This window comes from Molothrus aeneus, chromosome 14 (assembly GCF_037042795.1).
Source record: "Molothrus aeneus isolate 106 chromosome 14, BPBGC_Maene_1.0, whole genome shotgun sequence".
NCBI classification, from domain to species: domain Eukaryota; kingdom Metazoa; phylum Chordata; class Aves; order Passeriformes; family Icteridae; genus Molothrus; species Molothrus aeneus.
Window position 1 is genome coordinate 15,988,380 of NC_089659.1, and position 24,387 is coordinate 16,012,766.

The 24,387-nt window shown below is 40.3% G+C and overlaps 1 protein-coding gene across 3 annotated transcripts in view; it reads left to right on the forward strand.

Moving 5' to 3' along the window:
• DACH2 (dachshund family transcription factor 2) overlaps window positions 1-24,387 on the forward strand; it is a 243,180-nt gene that overhangs the window by 206,931 nt on the left and 11,862 nt on the right. For all 3 annotated transcript variants that reach the window (XM_066559451.1, XM_066559452.1, XM_066559453.1), the window contains exons 8-9: window positions 22,530-22,675; window positions 23,188-23,335. In XM_066559451.1, the coding sequence (XP_066415548.1) occupies window positions 22,530-22,675; window positions 23,188-23,335 (294 nt within the window). The remainder of the gene's footprint in view (window positions 1-22,529; window positions 22,676-23,187; window positions 23,336-24,387) is intronic.

Below are 24,387 nucleotides of genomic sequence, written 5' to 3' on the forward strand. Positions count from 1 at the left end.
CCAGCACACTTCTTTGGTCATGCTTGGCCTTTCCATGATGGTGTCAAAATACCAACTGATTTATTTTCTTCTTTTATTTTGTAGTCAGAATGAAAGTAGTTTCCAAAGCTGATTTTTCTTCTAGTTGAGAGAATGTGACAGGCTATAACAAGCAGTTTAATAAATAAAATTCTGCTTCCAGGTGTATTCTGAGATGTTATAATCTATAAAACATGGTGCAGTTTTGAATCTGTCTGTTTCACCCGTCACTGGGGCTGCTCTGTGATATTTTGATAGTTGGAGCTGGCTTCTGTGAATTTGCTGACATATCCTGTGGCTGTTTTGGGAGCGAGTTGTCAGCGAGGGGATCCAGAGCTGTGCAAATTTCACTGACAGTTCAGTGCAGAGCCTCTTGTGCTGTGCTTGGAAGATGCCTTTTTATGTGGAATATGTTGGATGATGGAGCATCTCCAGGAGATGGCTGAGCTGGAGCAGAAAATGGGATGTGTGTGTGTACACGTGCCTACTCAGAGAGGCCAGAAAATAACATAATAATGTTCAGAAATTGTTCAGAAAATGCCATGTTATTTATACATCTCTGACCTCTGGGGACTTTTTAGGTGCTGTAGAATAGGAGATTGTATTTGTTATTGTTGTCTTGGTTTTTGTTAGCTCGAAAATCTTGAAATTGACTGTAATGATGGCAGCCTCCAGGCAAAAGTGTGGAGAGATGCACATATTAAAGGAGGAATCACCAGAGCTGCTGTTTGACTTGTGACATTATTGTCATTATTGTCATTATTATTGAATGGCCTTCGGCACTGGAGGCAGGAGGGATTCAGGCAGAAAGGAGAGTTGGAATTGCTCTATAAAACCATAGATCTATATCTGTACTTAGGTATATTTCTGTTTATATGCCATCTATATATATATATATATATATATATATACTGAATTTTATTTTTACTGATATATTACAAGGAAAGCATAATATTTCTGTAAAATCACCAGCAGTAGTAATAACAATAATAAGGATTATATCATCACATAATTTCTTTGTACAAAGCTTTTGATATTAAAAAAAAGAAAAGAAATCCACCAATATACAAAAGCTAATTAATTAAGTTCCTTAGAGACAGTTCTGTTGTTTCAAGAATGGTCATTGTTAATTTCTCTCCATAGACAAGTGTGGAAAACTCAGCAGAAAAGGAGTCAAGTATTTCTAGATTAGGATCTGATTCACAACAAGAATTCTCTCTAATACACAAGATAACTTTCCAGCACTCTGGTTTAGGATGAGTCTTCTGTAAACATCACTTCCTATATGGCTCCTATTAAATACTGTATGGAGCAGGCTGGAGCTTTAATTTTACACAACTAGCAGCTCATTTATCATCAGTCACATAAAGTACTGAGGGTAAATGGTCCCAAGTATCTGCAAAGTATGATTATCTTTCTGGAAGAGCTGTTGCCAAATTGGCAGAATCAGTGTGGGGTTTTATCACCAATGAGGGCCAACCTACACAGATTATCGGGGTTAGTAAATTGTAATGGCAGAATTGAAGTCTCAAATTTTGCAGTTTGTTCTTTTTGCTCGATTTTTTTCTTAGAATTTCTGCTGTTTTGAGCAGCAGAGTGGCTGGGCTGGGGCTTTCCTGGCTGACTCCAGTGAAAGTGTGTTCTGATATTCCAATGTGCAAGTTGTTGGGGAACTGGTTTCTCTTCTATGACTTACAAGAACATCTGTTCCCATTTCCTCTGTAGAAAACCTACAGTCTCAAGGACTGTCATTTATTCCCTAATATTCCTCCTCATCTGAAAAGGAAAATCTCAGCTCTCTATACATCAAACTGCCTAGTTGTCTTTTTTGCTTGAAGTCTACACATAGAAATAAAGCTGCAGAGAAATTCCAGCTGGCAAAGGACCAGCAGCATCCTGCAGTACTCTCCGGAAGGAATTACTATGGGAAGTGTCTGTGGCGTAGCTTTAGAATGTTTGCATCACTAAAATGAGCCTGTTTATCTAAAAAAAGAGATTATAACAGAAGAAATCCAGAAGGCATAATAATACATATTAAACCTTGTTTTCCAGGCTGTTGAATCAATTTATAGGAATATGTGAGTGAGCAGGAAGGTAACAGCATCTGGTAGCAATAACAGTTTCCCTTCCTGAGTTACCAAATTAGCTATGGGAAGGTGATTAAAAATAAAATATAATGATTTCTGATAGAAATAGGTAAACGGCATGGGCTTTGAGATAAGAACTTGACAAATGTGTAAAATAAATGCAAAACTGGTTTTGAAAAGGGGGGGAGATTACCATTTTCTGTGCTGTGTGCCAAGGTTTGTGCATTTCAAATGTTAGCAGTTGGCTTCTTTTCAAAACTGATAAATAATGATGTTTGCTGTGGAAACAATTATCCTAAAAATAATTTAAAAGGATTGTATCCCCTTTTTGTTTGCCTATAAAGACCACATTCGATTTATATATAGACAGAAAGAGCTCCACTTGCATCTATAAAACAGTTCTTAAATCATTCTAAATTATTGATGTGCACAAAGAACTCTTTCCGCTTTTGTTTGAAGTTTTATTTCTGCGGCGTTGTGCTTTCTAATTGTACTTTCAACTGCTATGACATCTGTTATAGTTGTTTCAAAAACTTTCCATACTTTTCTTTTTTAATGATAGACAGGCTTTTCAAAGACAAACTGTCTTCATTTTGAGCAAGAAAAATAATTAGTTGAAAAAAGATCACTGATTTGGCCGGCGAACTCACCATTTTACTGGGGTTTTTTTCACAAGTTGCTGTTTTATATGATTCCAGCACCTATTCAACAGAAAGCTGGCCAAGAGGAATTCATCTCTGCAGTAACTCAGAAACCATAGAGCACCAGCATATGTCCCTTGCTTCCCCGAGGAAATGCAGGACTTTATTCTAACAGAAAGAGCACCAAGAAAGTACTTCACAAACCCATAGTCTCTATATGTCTAACAGATGGAAAAGTAAGCTACTATTCCAAGCTGCTGTGCCCAACAATATAGGAAGAAAGCTCAGAAATTGGAGATGAGATTAATGCTTAAAAGTCTGCTTAGAAGCCCTGTTTATTATAACTGGTGATAGGAATATGTGGTGCAGCAGTAAACAGGTTTCTAATGATCTGTGCCATAATGCAGTCTTACCTCTGGTGTAAAGTCTAAAAAGACTAGATCTAAATTTAAAGTGTTCCAGATTAGGATTTTAAATCTAAATTAGCAAAGCACAATGTAAAGACATTTCCTTGTCTTTTTTCAGAAGAGAGGATTTTTACCCCTAAGGTAGAATTGTTTTAAAAATTTAAGCCCTGGACTCTGGTCCAGTTGTGGTACACCATAACTGACCTTTAAATTAGAAGTTGCCCAGAATTCATATAATAATTAATACAACGCTCAGGGATTTAATTGACCGCAAGATTAAACTATTAAGGAAAAAAATTCATCCTAATTGAGAATTGAACCCCTACCCTTTATTCATGGAGTGTCTGCTCTGCTGCTTGAGTCGTGAATTGGGGGTTAATTGACTGTCTAGAATCTCCCAAGGAACAATTATTTCATGCAATGGTGTTAACACATCCTGGCATAAGGCATTTTTATGGGAGTCCTTTTCCCCCCTGGATTTAGAGAGATGTCCTGAGCACAGCAAGGAAAGCTTCTGGATGTGGGCAAGGGAAAAAAAGATGGCAACAAAAAAGGGATTTGGGGTTTCCTTTCACACACAATCCCAGAACTTTTCATGTTTCTGCTTAGATTCAGCAACGTAATTTTGCTGCATTTTTTAAGTGTCTGCTCTTTTTCAGTGTTCAGGGAGTATAAATTCCTTGATAATAGTTCAAATTTGTGGCAGAATTACACTTCCCAGCTCAAGTTGTTACAAAGACTTAGAAATGAGCAGCCTGGTGTAGTTGGAAGGTGTCCCTGCCCATAGCAGGGTGTTGGAACAAGGTGTTCTCCAAGGTCCCTTCCAGTCCAAACCATTCTGTGATTCTGTGAAACAACTTGTAAGTAATTTAACATAAACTCCTCTAAAAGCCATTAAAAAATCTAGGTGTACTTAAATTTTTACTTTTTCTTACTAATTTGCTTGCATGGTGATTAATAAAATTCATTACTTCACAGTAGATTTTTCTGCTTCATTAGTGCAAATTTGCAGAACTTTTCTAATTACTATTCTCCTTTGAAGAATAAATAATAAGAGATAATATCAAAAATTTTTAACTAAATGAAGACTTAGTTATGGATACAGTTAGGCATTTTTTATATTTAAGTATATTTTCGTTTTTAGATGCTTTTATTAATGTGCCTTTTGTCTTTACAGAAGAAACTGTCAGAATTTAGGAGAAACTGTTTTTGGGCGGCACTATCAAAGATAAAAGGAAATGCAGAAAAGTTTAGCTTTTTAAACTTTGATTTCAAAAATCAGTCCTAAATCCTGTGAGCAGGAAAGCCCAAGTTAATTCATGCTTGAAGCTGTGTGAAATCTCTCTGTGCTGAGTGGAGCCTGGGAAAGGATGGCACCTCACAGGTCCTGTTTGAAACTGATGCTGTACAAAAATTTGTTTGGTTTTGGTGGTTTTTTTTCCATTTGATTATTCTTTCTAAGTACCACACCCCAAGGAAATCTTAATTGTAATGACATGTAAGTATGTGAAGTGTAATCAATATTCTGTAATATCTCTCGCTGCAGTTGGTTCAGATCAGGGTGCTCAGCAGCAGTTTCAAGATGTTTTATGAACAGGTTCTTGTAGAACAGAGCACTTGAGCCATGTTCACATCTGAGAGGGGCCTTTGCAGTGCTGCTGTGGCTCATGATGGATCACATCCCAGCTCTGTGTTCCACGGGCTGTGCAGAGAGATGTGCTCTGCACGTGCAGAGTGTCAGAGTCCCCCAGGGCAGGGGGACTGTGTCCTGTGTCCTGGCCTCTGGGGTCACAGGGATGGGAGAGGGGAGGTGGACAGGACTGCCTTCTAGCAGGGTGCTCGCTGCAGGGTGAGGTGTGGTGTTCACAGCTTCCCTTGGGTCTGACATCAAAGATGAAATATAAAACATAAAACCTGTGTGCTTGTGTGCCTCGTGCCTGCACCAGCACTCTGCTGCCCAGCCCCAGGGGCAGAGCAGGGACTCACAGGCACAGCAGCAGCACTGTCACAGCATCCAGGTGACCCTTACACACACACAAGAGCTGCTGTCTCACATTTGTATCCACACTTCCTAACCTGCTCTGTCTGCAGGAGGTTGGAAAGGTGCTCCTGTCTTATTCACTACTACAGAAACATCAGCAACATCATCTCCCAGAGTTTCTGCTTTTTAATAGCTGTGTTTTAGAAAGCTGGAAGTGTGGAGGAGAGGCAGAGCTCAGACTCTTCAGCTGAAGAACAGTGTTTGAGACTAAAAAATGATTATTTCTTGCTTGTAAACATTGGAGGTGAACAGGTAAAGGAGATACAACAAACATGAAAGAAAGGGGATTTTATGGCATTACCCAGATTTGAGTTGGATTTCAGTCACTCATTTCCAACTGCTCACTAAAATCCTGCAGTAAAGAAAGAGGAAACATGATCTGATATTTCCAACAAAAAACCTCAGCAGAGTGTTTCTTGCAGTGGGAGGAAATAGTTGTCCCAGGTCCCATAATAACAGTCTAGGCTCCCAAAAGCTGCCAGCATCTGAGGAGAATGGTGCCTGGTGAGAAATAGAGTAAGAAAGAAAGCATTTCCCATTGCTGGTGACTTGGAAGGAAAAACCTGGACATGTTCACAGTATGAACTAAGTGACAAAGCAATATTTTACACTCTGAGTGTGATTCCTTTACTGTTATCACCTAGTTCTAACTTCTCCCCTTTAAATATAATTCTGCTCCACAGTTTCCTCCACCTGCTGTTTTCCAAATGTCACACATGTCCTCAGTCCACATACACCATCATCCTTCAGCTACACTCCCCACCACATTTTCCACTGCCAATTCAAGCTCTCTCCAGCACCCAGCCTGCCTGTCTCCCTTTTTTTTTCCCTCTTTCTGTTTTGATTTTTTTTTCTTTCCTGTAAGAAACAAATCCATATATTGACAAAGAAACCCTCGGGGTCAGAAACCTTTTTGGTTTTGATGTTTTGGGTTTTTTCCTACTTTATTTATTCTTTCTAAGTAAGTACCACACCAAAAAAAAATGTAACACTTTTAATGACTTTTCAGTGTGTTAGGTGTAATTGACCCTGTGTAACATTGCTGTCTGCAGTTGGTTTAGATTTTAAAAAAATCCATAGTCTATCACATAGAAGAACCTGCCTGGGGTGAGTGGAAGCCCTCAGCAGTGTAAGATCCAAAGCCATACCCTGCAGGTATTCAGCTCTGCTCAGGGAGTATTGTAAATTGTGATGATGGACACACAATATTCCCTGTGGAATCTTGCCTTTAGCTGGGCATGGTCTGGCAAGTTCTGCAGTTAACAAGCAAATAAAGCCCCCACAGCCCCTGCCTGTGCTGCATACAGAGGCCTGGCCTGGGATTCCTGTGGGGCTGGGGAAGCAGCTGTGCTCACATTCTGCCCTTGGAGCAGCTCTTGCCTTCACCTTCCCTTCACTGCTCCTGGAGGAAGCAGCTGATAGGGATCGACACGATTTCCTGGGCACAGCACATTCAGATTTTTATTATGATATTACCAGGACATATGTTTGTGGAAAGAAGATATATATGCATATATCTCTCTGTTTAGCCTGGGAATAGAAACTGTATAGAAATGGTATATTACCTGCATGAAACTGAAAATATGGGTGCCATAGGGTGCAGAAATTGGGCCCAGCTTTGCTTACAAATCAGCTTGATGATGAGGCTGCAAAAGTTATATTTTCACTGCTTTCACATACTGAATTTATTAGCTTCTGGAAATTGATTTTGGATGCCTTTCATTTGCCATTGGGCTGGAGTCAAAGGCAAAACGGTGATATACCACATTTTGCTCACTCATCTTTTTATTGCCCAACTATTGTTATTGAGGAAAAGACATTTGATGTGTTCCTCAGAGGAGACAGAAAGCACATTTCATTTTCTTTTAATTGATGAAAGTGTAACTGAACCCAAGTCCTGCAGTCCTCACCTTCAATATCCAGGAGGAGTTATAAGGGATAGAGGGAATGCCCTGGGATTCAGCTTGGATCAGGGCTGAGAGCAGGAGCCAGCAGGGCTGTCAAACTTTGTCCTGTTTTATTTGCTTGGAAGGAACGGTGCAAAGTTAATATCGATGCAGTGCTGTGAAAGTGCTCAAGTAGTTATCTCTGGGAAGGTAATGTGAACTCAGCAGTATCATTGCTTTGATCTTTGGTTAAAGTCTTACAAAACTAGATTGCTGTTTGATTGACAACCTTGTCAGAGAGTGAATGAAGACTGACACTCTAATATTGAAAACGCAGCGTTTACAAAACTTAAAGCCCGAGTTTTCTCATGACACTGCTGCTTTTGTGGAAGACTGAATTTCACATTTATTTTTAAATAAGTGTATACCTTGCTGTGTGAAGCTAAAACTTATGATTTTAGACTGCTGGCTCACAAATTCTTCTCACCCTAATAATTGGTGCAGATATCTTTATAGCAAGAGCACTGTCACCATGCATTTCAGGAGCTGCTGTTTGAAGGGTTGAATGTGGTGGTATTTATCACATCTCAATACCAAATCATGATCAATCCAGCACAGGCTGATGGATGCAGCAGTGGCAGGCTGAGCTTGGGCTGGGTAGTGGATCTGACAGTGTCTGGGTGGGTCTGATAACACAGGTTAAAGGTTTTCTGACTTGCAGTTCTCTCTTGAAGGGTTGTCTTCAGCTGTTGTTTCTTCAATTACCCCCTGTAATACCCTCAAATGAGACTGTTAAAGGGAGACTTAATTTGTGGAGTAGACTTCTTTCATGCCAGAAAGTCATGGGTACTTTTCCACACATCTCTCAATTTCTTCTTTAAATTAGACAAAATAATACATTTTGCTCGTTCAAAAAATAAAGGGATTTAAACAACTCTCACTCCTATTTTTATCTGACATGACATTAACTGCCACGATTTAAATAAAGTGTAAGAATGAACCAGATTGTGCTTATTCCCACATCAAAATACCTTCAGCAAGAAAATGTCTCCCCAAAATAATAATCCTGCATCATCCAGAGGTGTTAGTGAAGAGACTCTTTACATGATGCAGTTTAAAAATAGGCACCCAAAAGATTTTCACAGAAGGGGCTGCTGAGCTGTGCTGTGGGGCGTGGGAACTACTTAAATTGGCTTTCCTGTCAAAGCCAGTGTTTGCTGAGACTACATCATCAGTTTTTCTTGACCTTCTGTTCTCAATTTACTTCAGGATTGCTAAATTCTATGTGCGGTTCTTTCCTTACCTCTCAGCTCATGTATGTCCTGGATGGATGTGTGTGGATGTAGAGTTTAGCATCCCTAGGAATCTGCACAAACACTTGCAGATTGAGATGTGTGCAGTACAATGTAACATCTTTACTAAAGTATCCTTCATGAAAAAATATTAATTAAAAGCCCAGATTTAAGCCACTTTCATCAGCAATGCAGTTTTGCTGAAGAAACCCTAAATTTGACTGTAGTCTCAAAGTGGACATGTGTAAGTCATGAGGATAATTAACCATTTCATTATTGGAGGTCTGCAAGTGAGTGATTTCAGAATGAAAAGCATATATAGCTGTGTTGATTATGCAGAATAAATTCTTTTCAAGTACACATTTAAATCAGTACATTTTTTTTATTGTGTAGAAAATGCATGTCCACGAAAAAACCCTCTATTGATCACCTAAATTTTGCTGTAAAGAATTTTTAAATATATATCTGAAATTCCTTTGGAAATGTCCACAATCTGCTTCCATATTGCAACACATATGGTAAGAAAATCTTGCTTACAAGCCAGTGACTGTTTTTAAACAGTTTTCAGAATTGCACTGAATAACAGCTCATGCACAAAAACTGGTGTGTTTTGTATTTATAACAAGCAGCTTAACATTTTCTAAACCATGACAAATTTCTCCTTGGATATTTTTTAATGTAAGAATAGGATTAGTTTAGCTGTCCCTAGGGTTTTTTTATGTACGTAGGCACTGGTGGTATGTTAGGAATATTTCTGAGTCATTCTGGTTCTGTCTTCCTGCTTTCTTCAGAACTGAGAGGCCTCTGTGGCCATAAAGGTTGTTGCTGTTGATGGCTTTGATGTGTGTGTGTGTGACACGTAATGTTGATATTTAGGAACCGATTCCCTTGCTATGATTTTGATAAAGCAGTTTCTGGAACTTGTTGTATTTCAGTTAAAGATTTACGGCTCTCCTTTCGCCTCAGACCTCATTTTTAAAGGTCAGAAGAGAAAAGAAACCCCAAACCATAAACATATTAAGTGAAATATCCATGGTACCTCCAGTTAATGGTATTTCCTTAAAGCAGATAAGTTACCGAGCCCCCTTTTAAAACAAGAGTGTTAATTTACTGTTTCCTTTCATCTGTTGAAATAATTACTTTTCTTCTTCGCCTTCAACAGTTTGTTCTGGTCGTTAACATTTCTGTAAAATTAAGTTTGAAAGGTGCTTTTAATGTTCACATAGACTGCAGTGCACATTTGACTGTTAAAATCAACCTACTTAAGGCAGAACTAATGTTTAACACTCGCAGCTATTTGAAGTAGTTCACTGCCCGGTTTAATGGTGCTGCCAAGGGCAATGGTCACATTACTCGCTGCTGGATTTGGGGGAGTTCTTGTGCTGGCAGTAAAGACAATCCATGAGACTCCTGAAAACATTGGCTTAGATCTTAAAGGCATCATTTTTCTACTCCCAAAGCTATAAACTGTAATTTCGTGGGTAGCAGTGGACGAGAAGCACCAACCCCTGCTCTTGGCCACGTGCTCTGTTCAGGAGTCACAGTTTCCGTGTCTTAATGACCTTTCCTGCAAACTCTGGTTAAAAAAGATGAGATCAAGCTGTGCAAAAGCCATGCTGATGGTGGAAGAAGTGATCTTACATCATGGGAACTGGGGTTTATGGGATCAGGTCAGCTTTAGGGCACCTGCAGCAGCAGGCAAAGAGCAACCCTGGGCAGCCCTGCCCAGCCTGGTGGGCAGGAGGGGAGGGACACGTGGGGACCCCTTGGCTGCATCAGCACCCAGCTCTGTTTTGGTCACAGCCCAAGCAGCACCCTCTGCTCTGTTGGTTTTTGTGGATTTCCCTGATTGGTTTGCAGAAGTGGATGTGTCTGCCATGCACTATAAAAATGCTGCTCCAGCCTTGCACTGAGAACAGACCCTCCCAGTGGCCAAATTCACTTCAGACCGTTCCCCTCCCAACAGTGCCTCAGTCTGAGGGGTTGAGAATGCAGGTCAGATAAGATGATTTATGGGAATCTTCAGGCCAATCCTACAGAAGAAAATGTAACTATTGTGGAGATGGGACCCGTGCTGGAATCCTCAGCACATCAGTGGGAATTGCCTGGTGCAGGACTGCCCTGAGTAACCCACAGCCCAGCACATACATCACATTATTCCTGTGTGAGGTCACGGATTTATAACCAAACAGCTGCTTTTTCTCCTTTGATAAGCAGGGGCAGGCAGAGAATTTAAAGATTAAACAATACATCTTCTCAACCAGAAAAAAAAAATTATATATATTTACTAAACAGTGAGTGAAATTTTCCCCTTGGCTGGTCTAGTGCAATTTTGCAAGCTCCAACAATGCTGAATGGATGTTATTGAGAAGTGAATTTGGCTCATTCTTTTTTATGCTTTTAATAAATACCCAAGGGAAAGGCAGTTGTTCAAGGAAAATGAAATACAAATAAACATAAAATTTATTCTCAGTAGGCATTCTGAGGAACTTGGGGCTTGAGTTTTATGCCATGTTTTTTTTCCTGTTACTTGAAAGCAAAACTAAAATATTCATATAAGCTGTCAGTTCTCTAAGGCAAATTCATCCTTTTAGAAAATAAAATATAGATTCAGTGTCTAGAACAGAAACAATGTGAAACATAAAAATGATATTTCTGTTCCAGAGTACGTCATTGTAATGGACTGTATTATTTTGAACTGTAGATATAAATGTTGGGGGTTTTTGCACAGCATCCTGTAACAATTCTTGAGACACAGTCATGCACAAGACATCATTTGTAATTATAGCAGTTTGCCATTTTCAGCTGCTCTCTGCTTATTTCTCATTCAATTGATAATTCATGCACTTCAAGCTAATGAAGATTGTTCATGCTGCCACCTAATAGACATTGCCAGTTTTTCCTACCTAAATTTCAGGACAACTGTAGTAGATTTATTGGAAGGAAAAAGGAAATAAAAACTTAGTTACTTTCCAATGCCTTTTTCACTTAGATTTGTGGGGTACCACACAGAAGTATAGTCAGTGGAGAATGTTTATTGGAATAAAGAAGAATAATTTAGATTTTGGATTTCATTTCAGACTAATCATTGCCCAAGCTTTCAGACAATCCTTAAAAAAAAAATCTGTGGTTCTCCAGCTGTAGTGTCCTGTGGAGGGTCAGAGGCACCTTTTTTGGATGCATGAGTATTTTATTACCAATTCCTTATCTTTCATTATTACTGTTATTACTGTTTCTCAGTTCAAAAAGAACTTAGTTGCACTGTCTAATAATTGTTGGTTTAAACAAATCACAGAAAGAGACTTTTTATGGCTCTAGACTGCACATCCAACTGGGATACCTTTGTCAGATGCAGTGCAGGTTGATTTGAAGTCAGTGTTTATACTAGAGAGTGTAAATCCAGACTCTGCATGGTAAAAGCCACAGCAGATTTCACTGCTTGAGACTGAGCTGCAAAGGTTGCCCAGCACCTGGATTGATTCTGCAAAAATCTGGATTTTATTTTCCTGGAAGCTGTGTGGGAAAACACCTTCCCACGTAAGGTTTATGTTCACTGATATTTTATCCACTGCTTGTTTTTCATTGGCCACAGCTTTGGAAATTTGCACAAACCACCCAGAAATAGCTTCATCCCCAGCCCCTTCCCCTGGGCCTGCTCACCCCTGTGAAAACCCCAGGGCTCGAGTGGCAGCATGTACAGCATCACTACCTTTCAGAATTGTACAAAACTAGCTGATTAAATCTGATTTTAAATACTGCTTTCAGCCCAGAACCCTGCCTTTTTAATAATCAATTAAAACATTGCTTCATTGTGTTTATTCAGTGTGTATAAAGCACTGCTTGACATGGATTAGACCTTACATAGCAGTACACAGCTGTAGCCCATCCAGCATTTTCCAAATGAGTTTGCACAAGGAATAAAAGATTGCCATCTGAGCAACACTGGAGGGAGACAAGAGCAGACAAAAGGCAGTTAAATGCTACAAAAAGAAAAAAGACCCTGTTGAGATAGAAATTTCTGAGCAAATGCCTCCATTTCACAGGGAGATACTGTAGCAGGCAATGTACATTGATTTTAGCACGTGAAGTACATTGCTTTGGGGATTCATTAAGCTTCATTTTGTGCACTATCATGAATGGGGATGTCAGCCACTCTCTCAAGTAATGCAGGGTTTCAAAGCGAGGAGGTAGAATAAGCCAAAGTGAAAATATAATGTGCCCTGCAAAGAGAGTGAGGCAGTTGGGAAAGGAAAATGCTTGGCTTGCTAAAAGCCGTACGTCACAGGAGCAGTAATCAAAACCTAAACATTTGTGAAGGGGTTTGTGCTTACAGAGTTTATAATGTGCCTTGGAGCAGTACGTTCGTGCTCCTGGCTGGCCTGCTGGGAGTCCCCTGGAAGGAGAGGTGCACTGATGGAGTGCAGAGCCTCATTCCTGTCCTTGGGAAGAAAAATGTGGACAATTGTTTGATACTTTTTAGTTACCTTCTTCTTTGAACTTGTTCAAGCTATTTTTAAATTTTGTCACAGCTGGGTTATTCACCTTCTGTCTTTGCAGTGGGAGGGTGCTTAAGAAGGTGCTGTGTTCCCCCCCTCCACTTTTGCTTGGGAGCCAGTGGCAGAGCTCTGCTCTCTGTGGCCCTTCACCATCTCCTCAGGCATCAGCTGCCAAATCCAGAAGCCAAAGAAAGTGGCAGGTCCATAGAGCTGGATTTTTCAGCCACCAAACAAATCCAAGGCTGGTTTGAAATCTGTGAATGCAGAGGTAGGGGTTCCTGTGTAATTTTTTGGCTTTGTGTCTTCAGTTGAGAAGCATGTAACTCCAAGGGTTTATCCAGAAACCTGTTTAGTAAGTTTAATTTAGTAATTATGGCACCACTGACATTTTTTTGACTTAGCCTACTACCTAAATTACAGTGCTCTGGAAACAAAACATTAATGAAGTTCCTTAAAGTTTTCCTGGTGATGGGATTGCAATGCCAAACCATCAAAAGAATGGGATTGTACCTACACATGGCTGTGAGGGGAAAAAATCCTCATTGCTCAATTCTCCAGCTTTTGTGCCTTGCCTTCGGCAGGTGTGACTTTTTTTTAATGCAATTAACCCAAACACCAGGGCTTTACTGCCAGACTCTGCCACATGCACTCTGTAGTAGAGCATGGCTTCATGAATTTTCCTGGTCCACGTTGGTGGCACAGGGTGCTTGGGCAAAGAGGAGTAGAGGGAAACTGCTGAGAGCTGCTGGAAATTGTAACCCTGCACCATACTGGTAACCAGTTAGTGGGAAGCAGACCCTGGAATTGCTGAAATAGTTCACACTTTTTTTTACAAGTGATGTTTTGTCTCTGTTATGTGCTGGGGGTCGCTGTGAAGGAGGTGGTCACTGCAGAGGTGAGCACAACAGAATAGCATCCACCTCTCCAGCAGCTCGGGCTCCTCTGGGGCAGGAACACAGCAGATTAATGTCAGATAGCTGCTGCCTTCTGCAGAAAGTTCTCCTCTTCCTCTCCCCTCCCCAGTATTTGACCCTTTAAAAGCGCTCAGGCCAAGTGACAGCTGCAGACTTCCCAGTTATTAGGCTGCAGAGTAGTGGATGTGCAGCGTTTGGTGCTTAGCTTCCATTTATACCCTGATCACAGCTGCCATTTGGGTCAGGAAGAGGTTTTCCTGTTGATAGATTGGCTGTGTGCTAGGAAAACTTGTCTTTCCCCAGAGCATCGTGTAATGATTGGGTGGTGAGGAGCTGCCATGGCCAGGCAGCTCCGCAGGGATTGTGCTGGAATATCCGGGAGGCTGGCACTGTCACTGCCGTGTCACATCCCCACACCGGGGCTGGGTTTCTGCCTCAGGGGCTCTTCTTGCCCTCCTGGCTCAGCCAGGGAGGAGCACAGAGATCAGGCAAATTCTGGCTGTTTCTTAGCCCCACAGAGGGTTGGTTGTGTCAGGGTGCAGCTCTGCAACCTGGAGTCCTGCAGGAGATCCTGGCAGTGTCTAACTGGGGGCACTGGGAGTGGAGGTGGGCTCACAGCAGGGATCAGGATGTGCTCTGGGCTTCGTGGGATGGATCAGGAGCTGGGGCAAGGTTAAAGGTTTCTGGGGAAAAGTCAGAATTAAAGCAGGTGAAGTAAAAAGGGATGGATTTCTCATGCTTAATCAGGGTTTATAAAATCAATGTGTAACTGAACTGAATTCAAACACTGGGATATATAAGCAGAGTCCTTTATTGACTTCTGAGGAATTCATCATTCATTCAGAAGCAAACCTTTCAGGTGCTCATCTCTCTGGGTATATTTTCCCGTTAATCATATTTCTCCTAACGATCAGTTTTGAAAGTTGTCTTGTTTCTGCAGCGCAAAAAAATCCTGCCGGTGAACATTCCCCAATTGCACTCATAATTATTTCTGATTAAAAGTGCCCTGGCCTGACAGCACCAGGGAAATTAATAGGAGAAGCTTTCTACAAGTTTTAGAAGACGAGCAAAGACATACTCACTCCCTCTTAAAATTATTTAAGCAGGTGCTGTGGGAAGCCATTGCTTTTATAATGCTCTTCAGATGTTTACAGCAAAACATTTTTTCCCAGTGATTGAATTTTTCAAAGTACTAAAATACCACGGAGAAATATGTTTCCCACCAGTTTTATGGCTCCCTGGATGCATTCTATACAAACCTTGTATCTGCCTGGACACAAACACTCTATTGCAAAAAGATATCTTGCCATTTTAACAAGCTGCACTGCTTTGAAAGGATACACTGCATCACCAGTGGGAATGTCAGTACCCAAAGAGTAATACTGCTTTAAGGGTACTATTTTATTAAAGCAGACCTCAGTAATTTGTTCCTGACTGTTATACACCCTTATTTTATTAAAGGTATTTTACATCTGTGGAGGAGATTACTACCACTCCTATTTTCTCCACTGCTTGGCTTTAATGGATGATTTGGAATATAATATTTATTAAGCCTAAGCAAGGGAGGACATAATAGCAGAATTGTCCTTTATAACCTATTTTACACAGCTGTAAAATAAACCTTAATAAAGCAGGAATAATTATCCAGGAATATCCAGGAAATGGAGTATTCCTCCTGTTTCAAATATTTGAAAGGTTTAACTGCTGGCTGTATGTGTACTTTAAGAAATTGAACTCAGCAGCAATAATATTAATATTAGCTTGATACTATTTTAAAATATATTAAGAGGTTAAGTACCTTGTGTGTCACAAGTGCTATGTTAGCATAAATCAATACATAACTGTAATTTCTCTGTGGTGTTGACTGTATATGATCCTCCAGGATTATCCTGTTTCCTTCATAGCTTTGTTTTCCTGTTTCTTGGTGTGATTTCTCTTCTTGGTGACAGTCGCTGGAATCTGTCCCAAAGGGAAAGATTTTGTATTAAGGACCTAATTCAGCTTTGCAAACTGATTCCTGATCAGATATTCCAGAAGAACTGCTAAAGCAATTCCTCTCTTCCCTCTTCCTTCTTGATTTCTTCCTCCTGTTGTCCTATTTATATTTTTTTTCATTGTGGAAATGATTTGGACTACAGTTATTACATTAATTATCCAAACTGACATTTTTGCAGTGTGTGAAAGGACAGGGTGGTATGTAAAATAGATGCACTAAGAACACCTACAGTATGACAACAAGTAGCAGGGTAATTGCTGAAAATGAAGTCTTTTCTGCTATCCCTTCTCTTCAACATCTGTTGTTCCATATGGAGTCATAAATATTTGCAACAAAATAGTTGAAGAAATAATCTCAACATTAATAGGGAAAAGCTGAATCCGTGAAGAAAATTGAAGAATCTTTTTTTTTTTTTCTTCTTGGCAAATTCCTCCTACCCATCCTCATCTGACACTTTAAAATCTCAGTAGAGGAATAGTCAGACTACAGTGATGCTTAAAAATCACCATGAAAAAAACCCTTTGTGAATGTTAATAGGAGAGTTAGCTGAGAAAAATTTTATAACCTCCTGATAATGACCATGAGGAGGATTTTGTTTATTTTGTTTAATTTCCCCCCTTTCTTCCATGCCACAGTAATTTTGCTACTAAACTTTTATTGAATAGTTCACATTATTTCACAGAAATAATCCTCCTCATCATGGTGAGGAGTGACAAGGTACTATTATTGCCTGAACCAAACAGTTACTTTAAATTGCCATATGGAAAATGCACATCAATAGTTTTTAAGCTTCTCTCTAGATTAAGAAGCATTTTAAAGCACAGAGAAACTTAAAATATTTTGGAATCCTGATTATCAAAACCTGCCTGAGGAGCAAGCAAAGATAACAATAACACAGACAAACAACAAATTGTAAATAATTCTGAGTATTAAAAAAAGCATATAAAGGCTCTTTATATATGTATTAGGAGCTTTAGTGGGAGTACTCAGGCTTTTCCTTAATGAACAGAATTTAACAAGGTGACATCAGTTGTACTTGTTTTTCTTAATCTGTACATACTGAACTTTAGGCTGAGCTTATGTCCAGTGAAACTTTAGTTCTGATGTTGAGCCAGTGAATTGCTGCACTTTTAGTTTTATTTTTCACTATTATTGCAAACCAAGTATCTCATCTAACTCAGGTCTTTGTTTTTAAGGCTTGAATAAATAAAATATTTTCAGGTGTTTTTACTGCCAGTGCCATGTGAACATCAGAGTATATTGTAAATATGTTAAAGTTATAAATAGATATAATTTTCTGGGTTATTAATGAGCGTACACTGATGAAAATGTCAAAGCTGTATAATTATGCACCTCTTGATAAAGAGTGCACAGATAAAGGCAATTTATAAACTGTAATTTCAGCCTTTTCTAGTGAAATTTTCATTTCTCTGCTTTTTGCCACCTCCTTGTATTCAAGCCTCGAGTGGCAGCTCTGTGATGTCCTTTGGGAGGACACACCCTTGTCATTCCTGAGATCAGGAATGGTGTCCAGGGGATCAGGGCAGGGCTGTCCCCTGTGCTGGCACTGCTGGGGCACCTCCAGTGCTGGGGGCAGCTCGGGCACCCTCATGACCAGAGGGACATTGAGGGGCTGGAGTGAGTCCAGGGCAGGGAATGGAGCCCCAGGAGGGGCTGGGGGAGCTGGGCAGGGGCTGAGCCTGGAGCAAAGGAGGCTCAGGGGGGACCTTGGGCTCTGCACAGCTCCTGACAGCAGGGGACAGCCAGGGGGATCGGGCTCTGCTCCCAGGGAATGGGAACAGCCTCAGGCTGGGCCAGAGGAGGCTCAGGTTGGATACTGGGAAAAATTCCTTCATGGAAAGTGTCCAACCCTGGCACAGCTGCCCAGGGCAGTGCTGCAGTCCCCATCCCTGGTGGCACTCAAAAGCCATGTGGATGTGGCCCTTGGGGACATGGTCAGTGGTGGCCCTGGCAGTGCTGGGGGAACAGCTGGACTCCATCAGGACCTTACAGCTCTTTCCCAACCTCAGTGGGGCCTGCAGTTCCTGCTGATCCCACTGAAAAAGTTTTATTAAACACTTGTTCAGGCAAAATGGAGTGATTTCAGAGTGAGAACCTGCTTGCACACAGGTAAGTGGAGCATAGTTGATGGTGCCATTCTCTGATTGTTTCTAGAAACTTAAGGCAGCACGGAAATGTACAGGAAATGTGATTTAATTGTTAGATACTGCTCTCAAAGTGGAGTTTTTCCTGCCAAAGCTCAGTAGTGAACAAGGCTTGTATCAGTCACTGGGAAATGAAATGAAATCTGATTTAAAGGTACTGCACTGGATTAATCAGCTGCTCCTCAATTGCATTCATTGACCCCATTCACTCAGGAGCTGTAATTAAGAAAAACAGCAGTGACTTTAAATTTGGCACCTGAATCACAAGGTTAAAGCACTAAATTTCTGCCTGGTGCCTGGTTTACAGGAGACATCTCTTTTCTCACTCATGATCAGGAGCCTCAGCTCCTGGCAGAGCAGCAATGAGTGAGGGGGAAAAAATACAGAGGGTTATGGAGGGTTTTGGAAGTTATTAAGACATGGAAGACATATAACCCTGTCCTTGTGGAATTAGAAATACTAAATACAAATACTTGAAATAAACAATGCTTCAGATTACAGGTTTTCATACTTGTTTTGCTGTAAAAGAAAAAAAAAAACCAACCTGGCTTCTAGTTAAGCAATACAGAAGTTGCCAAGATTTAAAATTAAAATAAGAAGTCTCTTTCAGAAAACTGATTTTTCAGTCAAAAATGAAAATTTTAGCCCTAATTATATTAAAATACCCATGTTTGGACACCACCTAGAGCTGGAAGTCAGGGCACCTCTTGCCACCATGAAGATACATCAGTTTGGATGATTCTGTCAGGTGTTTGGGCAAATAATGGTATTTCAAATCCATATTTTACTTTCAGAGATGAGTCACACAGACAACCCAGCTGATGTTGCAAATCCTCTGCTTTATTTTATTAAAAGACAAAGAGGTCCATTAGAGTATCCAGGCTGTTCTGTAACTATGGGCCATTAAATGTAATCCCCATCACTCAGGTATGAAACCTGAAGAATTACAATTTTAATAAACCACTTCAGTCCTTGGGTTTCTAAATTTTATGCCACAGGCAGGGAAAAGGAGTGACCCAGCCACCATCTGTGTCCAAACCCATCTTCTAATCCCTGCCTGAAGGGTTTCTGAGATCAAATGTCTTGGTTAGTAACTAACAGGTTAATAACTATAAATTCTGTATCAATTGTTTCTCTCTCCTCCATATGCCATGTATTTATTTAATGTTTGAGTTATATTCTGTGAGCTGTTGGAGGTGAATAATGCTCCTACAGCTCCAGGTAGATAAAGTTTTTAAATGCATGAGAAGAAATAACTTGGTGGTCTAACCAGTGTAAATTGTGCCACTAATATTTCTCCCTTATTTCGAGAGGGATGTGGCATTTCAAGTGGATCAGGGCTGTGAGTGATGGGTTTAAAAACATGCCTTCTGAAAGAAAATAAAGCAGCTGGCAAATAAAAGTGCCTGTTGGTTTGGGCCGTGCAGGGAGCAATTCACGATCCCCACATTCCCAGTGCTGTGTTCAGTCTGGAGGTTGATGCTTCATTTGCCAATCCCTGTTCCTGCAATTTAGGCAGAAGACAGAAGATGAAATACTTAAGCATATTGAATTAAGAGCAAGAAACTTCCTAGCAGATTTCTGTGTGCTTTCCCAGGATGATACTCCATTCACTGTTAGTGTTTACTGTGTATTTCTTTGCTCTGCAGTATAATTCTTACTTTCATCTATTCATCTGGATGTCAGCTAGAAATTAAAATGAAAAGACTGCACTCTAAATGGATTCCTGAATGCTTTTATAAAGCATGGCAGGTTTAACAAACAGGCTCGATAAAAGTAGTTCCCACTTTGCTTCAATAATCAGAAAGGTTGTTTGTGTCCTTGGTCAGCCTGGAGCTGTCTTGGCTTTATTTCTTGCTTATTCTGTTGTATTGTATATGTGAGTGCAGCTTTTAGCATTTATATTTTTAGTGGTGTTTAAAATCAAAATCCTTAAATCAACATTATTTTTTTTCCATTAAAGAGATGCATTTGATAGAGTCCCCAAGAAATGCTTCCAGCACATGCCATTTTTAATTGCTTTACCAATTATGATTCCTCAAGTCTAGCTAATAAATTTCTGCCTAACTGTGCATTTATTCAGAGCATGGGCAAGATGTAGACACCGTTCAGATGTGAAGACCTATTACAAGATTGAAATAGATTTCTAATGCATTTATCATTCATCTTTGCAGAGTGTGATTTCAATCAGAAAAAAAAATGATGAATGGTTTGACAGTTTCCACCCATATACGCTAAAACATAATATGCTGCTTCTAGTTTCAGCTATTACAGACTTTAACATGCAATGTGACCTTGGTCTGCAAAGCATGTTTGGTTAGCACAAAAACTTAATCATAAGAAGTCATAAGTAGAATCCTTCTTCTTTACTGCCCTTTTTCTGGGACTTGGAAATTTATTGCTTCTGGGACAGGTAGGATATGAACAATGGGCCAAATAGAGTCCAGGGTTATCTCATCTGTGTGAAAACTGCTGCTGAAAATCGATGTGACCTCTGCTACACTGTCATCCCAATTCCCACCCTCTGTGTCCTATTTGTCTTTTGGTAGAAGCTTAGATCTGTGTGCTGTCTCTGTGTGTCTCTCTTGGGCCAGATTATCAAAATGAATCATTGCCTGCATACCTCTTATATTTCTATTTATTTTCCTGGTGTTGACTAGGTCTGATGAAATATGATTCTTTTTGCATTTGATCCTCACTGCAGCAAGCAGCACCTAATTTAGCTGTGTCTATCTCTTTAAAGAAGAGTAATACTATTTTGAAACTTCAATCTGCTGTACAGTAGCATTACAAACCATAGACCATGCAACCTGTCTTCACAGTCAATAGTAATTTTCCTTTCGGCCAATTTAATGTTATTACTTTCATCTCCAAATAGCAGAGATTTCTAGAGGTGTTAGAGCAGCTCCAGTTTTGTTATGCATACTTCATGCATTGCTTTCTTTTTCAAATGCCACTTCTGTTTAGTCTTTTGTGACTCCGTGGCTTCGCTGTTATTTCTGTGTGGCACCATGTGTGACAACTAATCAAGTTATTTTAAAAACTCTGCTCCTGATATATTTGAATGTGAGAAATGGTGTGTCTGAATCAGCACAAACTTCATAGTCTGAGTTCGTTACCTGAGTTGGGATTTTTAAATGGATCACTTAAATTCCATCTAAGATGCCATCTCTTGAGGACGTGTGGATGTTACTGGCTTTTGTTATTAGTCCTGAAAAATCATTAGGAAGGTGTTCCATTTAATGAACTCACAGAGCAAAGACAAAATACTCCCAAACCAGAGATTTCAATGAATACTTGAAAACTGCTAATGCTCCTGGTTTGTTGTCAGGTGGATGCAAGAAGTGCAGCTCAGTGGAGGCTCCTGAGTGTGTTACACCAGAAAACAGTGCTGCAGTGGAGACACCCTGGGTGAATTAGTTGTCAGATTCTTTTTTAGTTGTTTATTCCTTATAAACAGGAGTGGGAGAAGGAGACCTTTTGGGTGTGGTCTAATTGTAAATTCAGGCTGTAATATGACCAGGACACTTGACAGATGAAACTCTGGGGGCTGGCTGTGCAGCAGCCCTGGGTGAGCACTGGCATCAGGAGCTCATGGCCAAGGCAGGGATCACAGGCTTCTCTAAAAGGGAGGTGCTGGGCAGACACTTGCCATGATTTCTGCAAGTGCAGGATCATTATATATATATACTGGAATATTGCACAGAAGTACTTTTTTAGCATTTCAGAGTGAAAAAATTGTACAAAGTTTGGCTTCAGTCACAGCTAGATTTTAATTGTGTGGTTTTCAGCAATTAAAATGAATATGTGGGAAGAAGAAGTACTCAGAGGGATCTGAAAGAAGGAGCTACATCTACTGTCCTAAAAGATCCTTCAATTATTCTATTCAAAAAATGGGAGTTCCGTGGTGATAGTATTGATTCCTCACCAAATTGAAGGGATTCTAGAAAAAAACCAATTTCTAACATTGTTTCTTTCTGGATACACATTTCTGCTGGCTGTGCACAGCTCGATCTATACCCACACCATGTATTTGCAAGAAGGAGTGCAGGGGGAAGCTGCCAGGCCCCAGTTTGCTCTCTGCAGGAGATGCTCCAGTTCCAAGCAGTGCTGGCAGAGGGGATGGATGACTCAGTGGAGATTATTTACTGCTGAGCACGGGAAGGGGAAAGGTAGAGAAGTAAAGAGATGTGATACATTCCTAGATTAGAATTTTGCCAAGGTTATAGCAACAAAAAGCACACATCACAGAATGGCAAACATGATAGAATGAAGACAGGTCATTCAGGTTTAATGAACTGCGTAATGCTGTTATAATTCTGTGGTATAATTCTGTAGAATTTGAGATATAATAGTCTGTCCTCCATTACAGCTGTGTTATAGGCTCAGTGTATTGATTATTGTTCTGTACTATTTTGCCAACTTGCCTTGGCAACAGTCCCAGCTGCCCAAAGACTGAAACAATGTTGATTTTACTAATGCACTTGTGTTTTGACTTCCAGATAAACAAAATGCTAGTTGCTAGAAATGACAGTCACCTATATTTCCAATGCTTTCTGATGTCGCTTTTAAACCTATCTTTACAGAAGAGGTCCAAATTGCCATTCCAATAATGAAACCAACCTTAGATAAAGTCCAACTGGCTGGACAGGCCTTGCCTCCTGGATTTCCGGCGCCATTTCTTTTTGCTGATGGTCTTTCATCAGTAGAAACACTATTAACCAACATTCAGGTAAATTCTTCTCTACAGGGCCAGGTTATGTCATGATAGATAACATGTGTTTCTTTTGCACTCTTAAAAAAGTTTCAGAAACTATTTTGTATTTGTAGTTTCTCATCTCTTTAATTTAATGTCATGCTTAGGTTTCCTCTCTCCCTGGCCTTATCAGTCATGGAAGGGTTTCATACATTGTATATTTGACTTAATAATTGGCAATATTTGAAATTCACCATTCTCATTATTCCTGCAGTGCTTCTCTCTGCAGTTATTGAGGTGAGCAGAGACATGGCACTGTGTGTGTAACCAAATTAACCAAAGCTGTACTGAATGATTCCATGCCACAAAATTCCTCATAAATAACTCCAACATTAGCTACTTCCAATACCCAGTTGTGTTTCAGGTCTGTAGGTTCCTGCTTCTAATCTTTCTGTTTTCCTAGAGGGTGTAAAAGAAACAAGTGGATGAATTTTGTCACTGCTGAAAGAAAATGGTGTTTTCAGATCTTGCATCTGTGTGTGTTTTAGGGCCTGCTGAAAGTGGCTGTGGACAATGCAAGAGTCCAGGAAAAGCAAATACAGCAGGAAAAGAAAGAGTTAAAGATGGAGCTTTGTAGAGAGCGAGAACTACGAGAGAGCTTGGAAAGGCAACTCACAGCTGAGCTGCAAAGCAGAGGTGAGTGAGTGAAAAATGGAGTTTAGGTGTCTGTGAAATGTGTAACCCTTTGGCATTTCCAGCTGGAGCTGTCGAGGGCTCAGAGTTAACTGCCATTCATACTCAGTGGAATGCAGCAGTGGACCTGCCCTGGTAATGAAAGATTCAAATCTCACAGAACCAGAGCAAAGCACAGGTTTCTGTGAGCAGAAGGAGCAGTGGCTGCAGGATTATTACCTGTAGGGCAACTGGCCCCAGAGAGTTTTGGCAGGTTCTGAGGAGGGAAGCTGGGCAGTTCCATGGCTTCCAGGTGTATTAGCATCACTCTGCCCAGGTATTCCCTGCCCGATTTTTTCATTTGACAGCTTTAATTTCTTTTTGTTTCTGCTGTTATCCTCCAAGCATCATCAGTCCTACTGTGAGAAAGACATGGCTTTAATTTGGGTATTCAGGTGATTTTTTTCATTACATCCCTGGCCCATATTTCTGCAGCCTCAGTGCTGCTCAGTTTGTCTTGTAGAGAACTTCAGCTCAACAAAATAGACCTGTGAGAAATTGTCTGCCCAAGTGCAAGATCTGAACCAAATCATCCTAGGTAATTTTTTTGCATCAGGAGATTGAGGTGCAGTAGCACACCCCAAATGGGGCTTTCTGAGACAAAACCATGACTGGTTAGAAGCTTTTGATAATAATAGGCAATTAAATTGGTAAATCTGAATTTCTCGCTGTGCTGTTGCAAAGGAGGCAGTATTAGTATTCTTTTTAAAATTCAGATCTGCATCTCAAGGAAAGGAACAGCACTTCATGTGCCAAAAGCTACTTCTAGATTACATCCATGAAATCAGAAAGATAAAACTAGATAAGACCAAAAGTGTAGGTGCCAAGTCCTTTCTTCCTGTGCTTTTTGAATGGAAATTGGGTGTGTGGAGCTTTCTGCAGTGCCAGGTCTCACTAAGAGGCACCAAAGGGCACCTCTCAGTTTGGGTGTGAAGGGTCAGTAAATCCTGCTGAAGCTGTTAAATTGCATTGGATGTCCACAAATGTTGCATCGCCCAAGTGTGATGGGACTGTAA